General features: G+C 42.7%; 1 protein-coding gene across 6 annotated transcripts in view; it reads right to left on the minus strand.

Moving 5' to 3' along the window:
* The window catches only part of MICU1 (mitochondrial calcium uptake 1), a 249,123-nt gene that overhangs the window by 5,282 nt on the left and 229,576 nt on the right, over positions 1-14,265 (minus strand). For all 6 annotated transcript variants that reach the window (XM_058696654.1, XM_058696656.1, XM_058696655.1 and 3 more), the window contains one exon: positions 346-435. In XM_058696654.1, the coding sequence (XP_058552637.1) occupies positions 346-435 (90 nt within the window). The remainder of the gene's footprint in view (positions 1-345; positions 436-14,265) is intronic.

The raw sequence follows: 14,265 nt of genomic DNA on the forward strand, positions 1-14,265 counted from the left end.
GACACATTCAGATAACTGCGAATCGTGTGCTCCTAATCTACTAAGCAGCAAAGTTGGGTCTAATATTTTTGTTTCCATTTTTAAGATCTTTGTGGTCATAAATTAACTTCAGCCCACAGGCAAACTGGAATTATAAGAAGAAATGGAAAACACAAACCAGGACCTGGGGTTACGTTTCTCAATGTCATGAGGCTGAGGGCCAAGCTGTTGCTGTGAGAAAGGGGTAAGTTGAAGAGGTCGGTATTAGTACCCTGGGACTGTCTGCTAGGCTCCATTATAAACAGTGTCTACAGCAAGGGCAGGCAGGCTCAGTTTTCCTGCCTGGCTTCAGAGGGCGCCACTCACCATCGCAGTCAAAGAGTGCAAACACCACATCACACACGTGGTCTGAGAGTTCCACTTTAGCCACTGTCCTGGCCACCTGCTGCATGGTCACTGAAAGAAGAAAGAAAGGTGCTGAATTAGCACAACAGAAGGACTTTTGTTTTGCTTTCTCTGGGGAGACAGAAGTACTCAGTCTGGGAGGATAGAAGTACTCGGTCATAATAAAAAGTTCTCAACTATATTTAAGTCATATTTAAGAAAATGATAATTCGGTTTTTAGCCCCAAACCCCCTTTCCTTTTCAGCTCAGGGTCCTTTCTTTTCTACTGCTGCTACATTTTAGGAGGTATATATAGTTAAGTAAGAATGACTGATATTAAGTTCATAGAGACAGAAAGCGGATTAGGGGTTACCAGGGCTGGGGGCAGGGGGAGCAGGAAGTTAGTGGTCAGTGGGTACAGGTTTTCTGTTTGGGGTGATGGAAAAGTTTTGGAAATAGTGGTGATGATTGTACAACAGTATGAATGTAATTAATGCCAGTGACTTGTACACTTAAAAATGGCTTACTTGGCATCTTTTATGTTAATATATATTTTGCCACAGTGAAAATTTATTTTTATTTTTTAATTTTTTTAAATGTTTATTTATTTTTCAGAGAGAGAAACAGAGTGTGAGCCTGGGAGGGGCAGAGAGAGAGAGAGAGAGAAACACAGAATCAGAAGAAGACTCCAGGCTCTGAGCTGTCAGCATGGAGCCTGACACGGGGCTTGAACCCATGAACTGCGAGATCATGACCTGAGCAAAGTTGGATGCTTCACCGACTGAGCCACTCAGGTGCCCCCACCACAGTAAAAATTTAAAAGGTGAAAATCTACATGATATTTAAGGATGGGATTCTAATGGTCTAGAACAGGCACTGGTGGCTTTCCTAATAAATTATTACCGTAAGAGTGCCTTGAAAAAAACCAAAGAATGCCTGAAATTACAATAGTCTCCTTCTTGGCATTTTCTGCTGGCAGGAAAGAATCTGATGATAAAAAGTCAGGGGAATAAGCAGGCAGCAAAACAATGGGAGGTGGGGAATAAGGAGGCTTGTGTCCGTACACTAAGGCTTCATCCTTTGGTTACTGATTGACAGCTAAGTACCTGCACGGATGAGCTCCTGGCCCCTCCTCCCTCCAGGCTTTCCACTGGCCACTTTGCCTTTGCCAACTGTGCCCTCAGGATAACAGTGGCCCCTATCTCCCTAGTTCAGCCTTTTTTGTTTTTCTTCTTCCAGACCTCAGCAGAAAATCTCTTCTCTCTTGCCCTTTTCTCTTTTTCTGACACATTTACTGTTAAACACTGGCTATCGTGTGGGGTTCTCATGAAAAACAAGCCAGGGAGGGCTAGGCCATTTCCACTGCCTTTTTCTCCCATCTGTCCTCAAACCTGATCGAGTGGCATGGATATACACTGCTATTGCTTATAGACATACCCTTTTTTCAGACACACTCTTAAGTGAGGTAAACCCTGGAGGAAAGAAAAGGATTTTTACTTATCACTTAGCAATGAAGTGTTCCCTCTAAACGTCAGATTAGATTGATCCAGAAGCAGTGTGAACTTGAACTAGAGTCAGTGTGCCTTCTCTGCGGATTTCACTCCTGTAACTTCAGTTCTTTCCTTTAATTTTCTTCTGCATTTGACCTTTCACTTCTCCTCTGTCACCTCCATGTCAGGAGGTATATGCCAAGGTCAGCAGACACAAATACCAGAGCAATGCGGAGGTGCAAGGGGATGTGGTAGGAAAACTGTGCTTCGAGTCACAAGACCTGAGCTCTGGTCCCAGCTCTTCCTCCACCACCTTGCTGTGTGACCCTGATGAAGTCACCTGATCTCTTTATTTTGTTTTTTAAGTTTATTTATTTTGAGAGTGAGTGTGGGGGAGGGACAGAGAGGGAGGGTCAGAAACAGAGGGAGGGAGAGAGAATCCCAAGCAGGCTCCACACTGTCAGCACAGAGCCCGAAGCGGGGCTTGAACTCACAAACCGTGAGATCATGACCTGAGCCAAAATCTAGAGTTGGATGCTTAATCTACTGAGCCACCCAGGCACCCCTGCCTGATCTCTTTAGATTGAATTGTTTTATATTCTTATGAAGGGATGCCACAAGATAACGGCTGAGGTGAGTTAGCAGCGCAAAGAACAGTTTATTGGTGTTTTCTAGAATCTGAGGGTGAGGATGGGGGTGGAGGGATACAGATAGCTGAGGATCTGTGTGACGGAGGCTAGAACAAAGCTGTAGGCGACACCTTGGTGTTCAAAGCCTCTGGCTTGAGGGGGACGGCTGCCCAGGAGGGCAGGAAGAGCCAGCTTTCTCATCTTGCACCGGGATGTGAGTTAGGGTGAAGGAGGAACAAATGTCCCTTGGAACTGAAAGACTGAAGCAGAAGCTATTTCAGTGGAGGTTCGTGAGATGTGGTTTAACTGCTCAAGGAGGAGGTGGAAACTCTGCATGACTGAAGAACTTCTAGGCTTTAAAAAAAACTCCGCCTTGTGGGTCTAGACACTTGATTTTCCCTGCTGACCCAGGAAGAACTGATTCCCGCTAACTAAACTGCCCAGGGAAGGAACAGAAATCAGCAGGCCAATTTACCACGAGAATAGTAACTGTTAAGAGAACTAAAATGATAACAGCTGGTTATTATGCTTGTCAGTTGGAAAATCTATGAAGGAAACTCAATTCGCCTCAGAAGATTGCCCAGTGGACACAGAATCAGATCAGAAGAAACTGGATGCTCTCAAATTGTGCCTGAGAATTACCTTTTGCAGTATGTTCTGAGAAATGTATTCTAAGAAATGGATCAAAACCTGTTTAGTATTAGATAAACAGGAGCACTTGCTTATTAACCATTCCTTTTCCTGCATTTCACATCAATCCCACACTTCCATCATCACTGATGACTAGCCTCTTTTTCTCTTTCCCAGTTCCTTCCATTCTCTCAGGGCAGAGTGCCTAATGTTGAGTCCTCTTGATATTCACGTGCCCATCCTTCTCCCCAAGAAGACAGGCCTTTTCCTCTAAATAAGCCATTAACTAAAATAATAATATCCAAGGATGTCAGTGAGAACTCTTGACAATTTTTAGTGAAAAACTCATTAAAGAGGTACTAAGTGGTTGTAGAATAGGGGCCTTGGGAGGCCATCAGCAGGAATGCCTCATTCCAAATGCCATCTCTTGACAGAACAGTTAGAGATTACATTCCATCTCACTTGGAGAGGGCTCTGACACCATTTGTCCTATAGGGGGGAAAAACCAGGGCTGCTGAGTCACTGTAACTCAAACCACTGGGATGCTAGCAGCCAGCAAACCACCTAGCTGGGGTGCCCTTTCCCCATCCAAGACCCTCAGGTCCCAGGGGTGTGAATCAGAGCAGTGGAGGAAACAAATACTTGACTAGCTGGTGAACGGTCAAACTGAGAGCTCTTGGGACAAGCAGGGTGACAGCAGATTACAAGCCATGTGCTTGACAGCTGGTCCTGAGAGTTGGCTTATTCATATTTGCTTCCACATCCCCGAACCAGGAAGTCATAATTAAATCACAGCAAGCAGAACATCTCCCCACCCCCAGCGCCCCGCCCAGGTCTGACCGCCCCATGTAGACCAGGTATTGGTATTGGAATCTGGGTCTCTCTCGTGTGATGATGCTAATTGATTGATGGCTGGGATTCTAGTTTCTAATCTGAAAGATGTCTACATGGAACATGAACTCACCCTGGAGAAGGTCTATGTTTCCAAATGTGGAACAAGTGTGGCCCGGCTGCCTGAACAGCAGATGGACTTGAGATTGGGTGATTTCTACTAGGTTGGGATAGGGCAGAAGTGGGCTCAACTGGCTCTCAAAAACGGGGTATCCTTCAGCCTTTTGGAAAGTCCAGGCAGAATCCGAGTTGTGCCAGGTCCCCAGTTTACTCTCTGGTATGGTCCATAACTGGACAATTCAACAGTAGAAAGAACATATGCTGAGTCTGTGTGACTATAACGTCAGAAGCTACATTACATAAAATTATTTACCACAACAGTCAAACAGAAGAAGGGAGAGTTCTGGAGGGATAAGGGCCCAGATACCCACTTGGAATCAGATAATCGTAGAACTGGAGGAAGCCTCAGAGAAAAGTGTGAAATCTAGAGAAGTTAAAAACCCGCCCAGGGTCACACAGCTAGCTGGCAGCAGAACTAGGTCTAGAATCTAGGTCTCTTGACTTACAGCCCGATGATATTTTCCCTATACACACTGGGTCTACTTGAACCCTTATGTGGACAATACTAGTTCCCCCATGAACGTGTCACCCTAACGAACAGAGACAACTCAGATGAAAGAAATGCTGAACTGGACAGTGCTCAGTCCTAGCGGGTGGGGGTGAATAACTGAATAGCTGGGGGGTGTGAGGAGTCAGCATTATAGTTTGATCACAGCTCTGATTGCCCTACATGTTGGAAGACATGAGCATTCCCTTGGAACTTACACTGACGATTTCAGGGACAACTTAAAAGGTTTATTAAACTGCAACCCAACGAAAAACATGTACAACAGAGGCAGCCCTGGGAGTTCTTCCCCACGGTCGCCTCTAATGCACAGATACAGCTATGAAGAGCGTGACCCAGTTAGGAGCTGCCTGTCTCTTCCTAATTGCAAAGGTGTTTGGAAAGGTGATACGCCAAGTTGGGCTGACAGTCTCTAGCTGTGTGGCCATGTGATTATTCCTGCCTTCCTGGACTGCAGCAGAGAAAATGAAACGCTGGCTTGCGACTGCCAAGGTTAAGTGAGGGGAGGAGACATTTCTGCTTCAGCCCTGGAAAGGATGATGATACAGATGCCTTAGTTTCTTAAGTCAGTCCCTAGATGGCTTTGGGGTTCGGGGTGGCGATAGGGGGAAGGGTTTTCCCTTAAAGACACTTGTCCTTTATTTTGTATCTTCTTCCAAGATAACTTTGGCTAATACAACATACACATTTCAACCTGATTCTAGAGGGCAGGGGAGGCGGGAAGGACAGCATTCAAGGGAACTAGCAATTTAAGGAGCCAAGAGCAATGCGGCACACTAATAATGACCATGGTAACAGTTCCCTGTCCTGCATGGTGCTCTGAAGCTGCAGGCAGGCTGACCCCCTCTGCGTGCTCAGGTCGCCCAGTCGCCAGAGGTGCTGCTGGTGGTCTTGGCTCCTGAATACGAGCACATAACACAGAGAAAGCCCACAGTCAGGTTTTCTGAACCTCAGAGCATCAGCCCAGACGACTGCTTCAATGGGCTTACATGCTTAATCTAGTACCAACTGCTTTACAGTAAGGTTTATTGCCATTACCCATTATTGTATCTGGCTTCGTCAAAAATCCTCATCATATTTTGTCCACAAAAGGCAAGCATTTCTACCAGCACCGTTAGGTAGGGATTTCAGCTGACACACCCAGTTTAGTAGTGGAGACCGTATATATCATTAAGATTGAGAAGTGAATAGGAAAAATATCAGACATATTGATAGACACATGGATTACAGTCGAATAGTGTATATTTGGGAGGAGGTACATTTTTAATTCTAAAGGATTAAAGAGACGACTCTCCAGACTTGTGCACGTGTGGCAGTGGGTGATGTGGGGTGGGAGGTGGGGAAGTCAGTCTGAATAAAGTACTGAAAGCATGAAGGGATGCTAACACCTGACTAGGGAGCTAGAACAGAAAGCATAGAGGGTGGTGAGAACATCACGACAGATTTTACAGAGGGCGAGTCAAGGCTGTTTGCAAGGAAACCTGTATAACCAAAGCCAGTTCTTATTTGGAGACCAATTTCCCATATTCACTTGCTTTTGCCTCTTTGACTCTTTAAAGTTTCATTCTTTCTATTTGAAAAAGTCACTTTTCATTAGGTAATACATTTACCTAGCTGTCCAGAGGCAACCAATATCTTTAGTTTTCCCAGAAATATGGATATAAAATCAAATATTCATTTTTAATTTCTTCCTCCCAAAACGGTAGTATACTAAATATATGGTTTTGCTTTTCTCGTTTAACAACGTATCTTAGAAAGAATTCCATACCAGTACAGACACAGTTTCTTTTTTAACAGCTGCACAGTACTCTACCGATGGGATACATCGTTCATTTAACCAGTGCCTAATTTATCCTAACCTCCATCTTGAGGTGGAGGCACCTTTTATTCCCCTTCCGCTTACAAAGTTACTTCCTTGGTGGACCATAGTCGTCAGCTTCAACAGAGTCTGGATCTCTGATAGCTAAAGACAGAGCAACTGATATATTTAAAATTCGGCTTGCTGAGGGGCACTTGAGTGGCTCAGTCGGGTAAGCGTTCAACTGCGGCTCAGGTCATGATCTCACAGTTCGTGAGTTCGAGCCCCGTGTTGGGCTCTGTGCTGACAGCTCGAAGCCTGGAGCCTGCTTCAGATTCGGTGTTTCCCTCTTTCTCTGCCCCTCCCCCACTCACCCTCTGTCTTTCTCTCTCTCTCTCTCAAAGATGAATAAACATTAAAAAAATATTTTTTTTAATTTGGCTTGCTGAAATTATATAAAAGGCAAAATACTGTCCACCTTTACAAGTGCTTTATGAAAGCTTCAGAGGCTTCTAAGGGCAGCAACCCTTAAAGTCCCCCCAAAAGCAGGGCTTGCAATAAATACTAGTCTCTATACTTCCCTAGTTGGTGGAATTTCTTTCTGATTCTTTTCCCAGTGGGATGGAATGTTGGCCCATTTTGTCCTTACTCATCTATTTATGTGGATTTGGGGCAGTTTATCCTATCCCCACACTCCTCTTTCTCCCACTGGTAATCATGAATCCCCAGAGCAGTGCTCTTCCTCCTTGGGGCACTTATATAATTTTACTAAGTCACAATATATTCAAAGTAATGTAGTTAAGTCAGAATCAATCTTTAGAATTGCTAAGTGACTTTAAATTTGGGAAGATAAATGAGGTCTCTGCAGAGAAACTGCCTCATAAAGCAAATATTTCTTTCAGAACTTGAGCTTCCTTGCCTTCATCATGAATAATTTTAAACACTGATGACTTTGTCTTAAATGAATGGAATCCTGGCCAACATTCCTCTTCACATATAAATGTTTTTCACAAAATGCAATGATGAGCTGAAGCGCAGGGCTTGCCTCCCACAAACTTTAAGAGAATTTATAAAATAGGAGCTTTTTTCCACATAACCTGTTCCCCACACATCTTTGTGACATTCCTACTCCTGCTTTTATGCTACGCCTGTCTGGAGGATGTTCTCTCATATGGTTTGCTGTGAACTTTTCCCTATTTCCAGTTTCACATATAAGCACTGAGTCTCCTACAAAATTCTCTAGGTTTCTCCAGCAGTGGGTGCCATGTACCAAAGAGAACAATGGTATGAAAGTCAGTGAACCTGAATCTCTGCTCTCAGTTTTGTGTCACACTAGCTGTGATCTGAGCAAGCCATTTCCTTCATGTGTAAATGAAGAGATAACAATAAAGGAAGGATTTATTTATATACTTTTTAAAAGTTTATTTATTTATTTTGAGAGAGAGCATGTGCGGGGGGGGGGGGGGGGGAGAGAGTGGGAGAGAATTCCAGGCAGGCTCTGCACGAGGGTCTTGAACTCATGAACTGAACCATGAGATTGTAACCTGGACTGAAACCAAAAGCCAGACACTTAACCGACTGGGCCACCCAGGTGCCCCCAAAGGAAGGGTTTAAATGATTTCCAAGCTCCCTTCTCACACTAAAATTTTATGGCTGCCATGTTATTTTTTAGATAACATGGCTTAAATCAGTTAAAATGTCCAGATCTTCAGAAGTCTTCAAAGAATGAACGTAAAGGTGTGAATTTCTGGAATTACGGCTGGTGTGGTGGGCAGAATTCTGAGACAGTCCTCAACATGCCCACCGTCTGGTATATATATATCCTCTCTAATCTCCTCTCCTTGAATGAGAGCAGGATCTATAAATATAATGGGATACCACTTGTGGGATTAACTTACTTTATATAGAAAAGGTAATGGGATGGTCACTCCCAAGATTACAATTATATAATAAAAGAATGCAATTCAGCACACTGGGGAAATAGAGTCTCTTGCTGGCTGTGTAGAAGTGAGCTGCCATGTTGTGAGGGGAGGGGGTCACAGGGCAAGGAACTGCAGCGGCCCCCTGAGAGTGATCCCCAGCTGGCAGCCAGCAAGGAAAAGTCCTACAACCGAAAGAAACTGAATTCTGCCAAGAACCTAAAAAAGTGTAGAAGAGGGCCCTGACCAGCAGATGAGAACACAGCCCTTCTGGCACCTGTTACACTTGAAACCTTGTTAGGACCCGAGCGGGGAAGCCAGCTGTGCTGTGCCCAGACTCTGACTCATAGAAACTGAGGTAATGAATAGGTGTTGTTTTAAGCTGCTAAATTTGTATTATTGTGTTATGCAGCACGAAAGCGAAGTGGAGAAGGTATTTATGGTTGGGAATGTCCTTCTGAGGTTCCTGGAATCATACTTCATATCCAGCTGTGCTCATTTTAGGGACCTTTTACAGAACTATCACTCTTCTGCAACTACTATACCAAGTTCCACAAATTAGATCTTTAGATACACTGGCCAAAGCCTAATTAAGTTTTAAATTTCTTAACAAGAAAATAAATTAAAACTGCCACGCTGCTTTTGGGAATTGAACAGCACTGCTCTGATTTCCAATGTGACTGATAATTATGTTAGTTCATTTTCACACAAATTTGGATATAACTTTAGGCTATAACATGTCCATTAAAACATTACTACATTCAGTAAAAAACTGATTTAATTAGAGTGCAAGAATTTCAAATCTGGAAGAACTTTTGGAGATACTTAGTATCACTCTAACCTGAGGGTCAGAGAAGTGACTTGACCGTGGGATCAAGAAAATGAATGACATGGAAGGGTGATACAGTTCTCTATCACTCTCCCCATCACACTAGGCTTTTAACAGAGCATTTCCGCATCCTGTCCAGGATATGACCATTAGAATTAATTCATCTGTTTATTCAACATTAAATGAACATCTACTATAGATAAAGAATTGTTCTAGGATCAGAGTAGGACACAAAGATGTGGAAAACAAGGTTCATTGTCCTCAAAATTTTATGGTCTAGCGAAAACTCCCCCTTGAATGCTGAGGACAGTAGAGATGTTAACAGGGGTTAGATATTCCTAGGAAGAGAGAATTTAAGTAAGATTAATGCCTGCTGAAAGCAATGGTCTCAAGAATTTTGGGATGAATGATGAATCTTAGGAGAAGCTAATGACTTATAACTTCTAAACTGATATGAATCTCAAAAGTGACTGAAAAAAGCAGTAGATACTACTTCCTAAGAGAACAAAAGTAAGCCCCATGAGTTCCTAGGGTAATCTTTTTATTTTTTATTTTTTTAAAGTAGATTTATTTTTTAATTTTTAAAAGTTTATTTATTTATTTTGAGAGAGAGAGAGGGAGAGAGAGCATGTGCATGTACACGCAAGGGAGGGGCAGAGAGAGAGAGAATCCCAAGCAGGCTCTGTGCTGTCAGTGCAGAGCCCAACGCGGGGCTCCAACTCATGAACTGTGAGACCATTACCCGAGCCAAAATCAAGAGTCGGTCGCTTAACCGACTGAGACACCCAGGTGCCTCCTTTTTCTTTTTTGTTTAATAACTTTTTGCTCAGTTCCGATATTGGGATAGATTGTTTCCAGTCTATAAGCTCCTTAATAAGATAAACAGGCAGAAGAAAGACAATATCGAGGGGTTGAAAACCAGAACAGGCATCCAGGTACAGTTGTACTTTCAATCTGGTATACTAATACAGTATTGTCTCATTAATTGCCACAATAGCCCCAAAGTGATATTCTATTATCACCATTCTACAGATGAGGAAACTGAGGCTTTGAGAACTTAAGTTCAAGGCCACAAAGCTAATGAGTAGCAGGGACTCAAACTTGAGTTCGAGTTTAAAGCCAATATTCATACTTCCAAATTTCATGCATATACTTAACTGTTGATAAATGCTAGATGTTAGGACAGTGTCTAAAAGTGTAACAAAGCATTGCCACACCAATGAGTAGAGGTGGTTATTAGAATCTGAGAGGTCCACATCTGTATATCCTATGTTTCAATGTGGAGAACCAGCCAGTGTAGTATACACACACGTGTCTTCCTCTTCTGTTTTCTTGTTACATGACCTTATTTAAGTGACTTTAGGCTTCTGTGTGTTGGTTTCTTCATGAAGAGTAGTATGGTTAGAAAGGTGAAGAACACCTGTGTCTAGAAGACATTCCTATGTGGGGTAAGAAGCTAGATTAGACAACGACTCTAAGAGTCTATGTCACTATAAGGGATGCACTACAGATGTCAGAGGATGTCTGCAGAGCCTGGTCCTGAACAGACAAGACAACTGCAGGGGGAAAATGTCATGTCACATTTCATATTCAAGAGAAGGGCATTGACTCCAAAATGCCATAGTTTACCAAAAGGACTGTGTTCTACTCTTAGTCAAAGGGAACTGGAAATAAATAGTCTAGACCCTGTGTTTCCTAAGCTACTTAAAAGGATGGTTCAAAATGGTGAAACTTCACTGCCTTCAGGGTTCTGTTTCAGCAAAGAGTTTCAAATTCCAGCAGCATTTTGGGAAATACTGAGAGACACCATGATGGTGTGGAAGGGATATACAGACTTTGGGATTAGAGAGGCCTGAGCTTGAATCCTGGCTCTATGTCCTTAGCTGGGTAACAATGAGCAAGCCGCTTTATTTTATATTTCCTTACCCACAAAATGGGGGATAATACCAACTACCTTTCAGGTCTTAAGGATTAAGAGAGATAATGTCCAAAAAGCACTTAGAGTTATGACTGGCAGACAGAAGTTGCAATGAAATGATAGTTGCTGTTAGTGTTCCAGATGTGTGATGGCCTTGTAGTCCTCAAAATGACAATGCTGTAGGATTCTTAGGGCTCAGGAGAGAGTGGCAACTTATCTGTTAAAGATAGTTGTTCAGAATACAGGAGTTTGTTGTGTGTTAGAATTTACTCCATTACTAATTTCTAACTTCCCCAACAACCCAGTAGGGACCTAAACACCAAAAGACTAAGATTCCTTTACTCATTCAAAATAATAGGCTCAAAGAATATCAAAGCCACAAAGATTCTTAAAGGTCATCTATGCCATCCAGGTCACTTTGGAGATAAAGGTAACTGAGATCATTTGATATGACTGATACTTCAAAAAAATACCTGGGGATGCAAAGAGCATCCTGTAGGAATTATGCTACAGGCTTTATTAGTTATTCTCTTGGCTGTCAGACAATAAGGTAAAATGTATGTATAGAATGACTATTAAAAATTAAGGACAGGACACCTGGGTGGTTCAGTTGGTTGAGTGTCTGACTGTGGCTCAGGTCATGATCTCATGGTTTGTGGGTTCGAGACCTGGGCTCGCTCCTCTCAGTGAAAGCTCACTTGGGATCCTCTGTCTCCCTCTCTCTCTGCCCCTCTGTCACTCACACTCTCTCTCTCAAAAAAGAAAAATTAAAAGAAATTAAGGGGGTGCCTAGGTGGCTCAGTCGGTTAAGTGTCTGATCTTGACTTTGGCTCAGGTCACGATCTCATGGTTTGTGAGTCCAAGCCCTGCCTCAGGCTCTGTGCTGACAGTGTGGAGCCTACTTGGGATTCTATCTCCCTCCTTCTGCCCCTCCCCAGCTTGCTCTCTATCTCTCTCTCAAAATAAATAAAAATAAACTTAAAAAAATTAAAAAAAAAAAAAAGGACAACCGTGTCATAAATTATGATTTTCAATCCAAGTAGGGCATGAGTAGTAAAGCCCATGGACTATATTTGTGTGATTACTTTCCTGTGTTATAGTTCAAAGTACACAGGGGACACAACTGTACCCCTGTATAGATAGATTAGGTTTACCAAATCTATAATATCCTGAGGTGCTCTATAATGGGGTTTCGCCATACCTGGAAACCTTTTATTCTCCTGGCAAGAGTTAGAATATTCTCTCTCTCTCTCTTTTTTTTTTTTTTATTAAGTAGGCTTCACACCCAACACGGGGTTTGAACTCATGACCCTGAGGTCAAGAGTCACGCGCTCCACCCACTGAGCCAGCCAGGCACACCAAAAGTAAGAATATTTGACGTTATACAAACCATAGCTCATTCTAGGGCTCCAATTCAATTTCTAACTTTTCCATCAGAGGATGTCATCAGGGAAGAAGTTGTGTTCAGTTTTTCATTACCTTCTTCAGCAGAGTAGGTAAATCATTCAGACAGCACTCTGAGAGGTTATATATCTAATTTTACGCCCAGTATGTGCACGAATAAGCAACAGAACCACTTCCTCTTAAGTGCTAAACAAGAGATGACCTATTGTGGAGACACACACTATTTCATGGAAAAAGGTTCTTTCTTCAAATGGTCAGAATTCACCAAGGACATTTCACACTTGCCTGGGAGGTGTTATTCCCACATGGGCCACGCAGAACTAAAGGAAGAGCCTCAATGAAATTACTTATTTTTACTCTGGAGGGATTGGATCGTGCCGTCATGTTGTGAATCTGTAGCTGCCACCCGCCTGGGTTCTCAAACTGCTCTGAAGCCCATTAGCTCTGCAAGTTGTTAAAAGACATTTTGGAGCAAATCAAGTTTGGGAACTATGTGGCTCTCTTGGAGATTAATAATGCACATTAGCATATTAAAGAGTTGGCAGGAGTAGTGCTGCAGGAAGAAATTCTGCATTCTCCAAACTTACTTGAACCATGGAACTTTTTTTTTTTTAAACCCACAGAACCATTAACATATTGCAGTAAATAGTGTTCTTCACAATGCTGTTTGGGAAATTCTGTGCTAAATTATGTCTAAAGACAGGGTTGCAAGCTCTAAAATAGCCAAGGAAGAGACAGTGCCAGGGCCTCTAAAAGGTGCCAATTTCTGAAGGTCCTAACCTTTTGGGAAAAAATGAAGGCAGCTGAGACTATGAGCCGCAGGCAGACCAAAGTATCCTGTCTCTACCCCTGACCCACTCTTTCCCCACTCCTGGTATGGTGGGGAAAGTATTGAAAGTATCCACGTTCAATCTTATGGCTAATCATGACTTATCACACCAAACTGGCAAAGCTTGTATACTTATCGTTCTCCTCTACAAAACTGCGAGCTTCTCGAGGGTAGAACCCAGCACAGTATCTGTGCTGCTAGTTGAACAAGTGGACGAACCACACCTAACTGGTTTACATCAACTTCATAATGAAAGCAGCTGACATTTATTAAACAGACACTGCACGATAGGTACAAGTTTAATAACCTATGAGGTAGGTGTCATTATCCTGATTTTAAAAACATAGAGACTGAATTTAGAAAATGCCCAGAGCAACTCAGCTAGCTTAATGATGGAGCTGAGCTTAAAACCCAGACAATATGACTTCAGAACCTGTGTTCTTAACCATGACACTTTTCTACCCTTCTTCCAAGTTTCGACTTAGCAGTAAAATCACATGATTCTGCAGAGGGAGAATTCGGGTAGAGCTCAAACCAGTGGAAACATCACTAGTAGGACTGCCAGGATTAGGAAGGTTTGAAAGCAAAGGGGAAAGTACAAGGAAAGGCTACTGAGGACAGGCACATCTGGCAGGGTGAGGGCACTTGGCAAGGATGGCTGAACACACACTGGTCTTTCCATGCACGTGCTGGTACATAAACAGTTAACATGACTGATATCACCCCTTTAGGTGTCCAAGAAGGTGAAATATATGCCAAATCTAAAAGATAGGGATTACAGAAGAACAAAATGAATTCATAGCATGAGTCTGCTCTCTGGGTCTATTGTGAAAGTTGAGGGTTTATTGGCTCAAGATCCAATGTCTTATTTATATCCATCAATATGTTTATTAACTTATTCATTTATTGGTCAAATATGTGTAAAATGTATACTGTAATC

The sequence above is a fragment of the Neofelis nebulosa genome, chromosome 13, assembly GCF_028018385.1.
Source record: "Neofelis nebulosa isolate mNeoNeb1 chromosome 13, mNeoNeb1.pri, whole genome shotgun sequence".
Classification (NCBI taxonomy): Eukaryota; Metazoa; Chordata; class Mammalia; order Carnivora; family Felidae; genus Neofelis; species Neofelis nebulosa.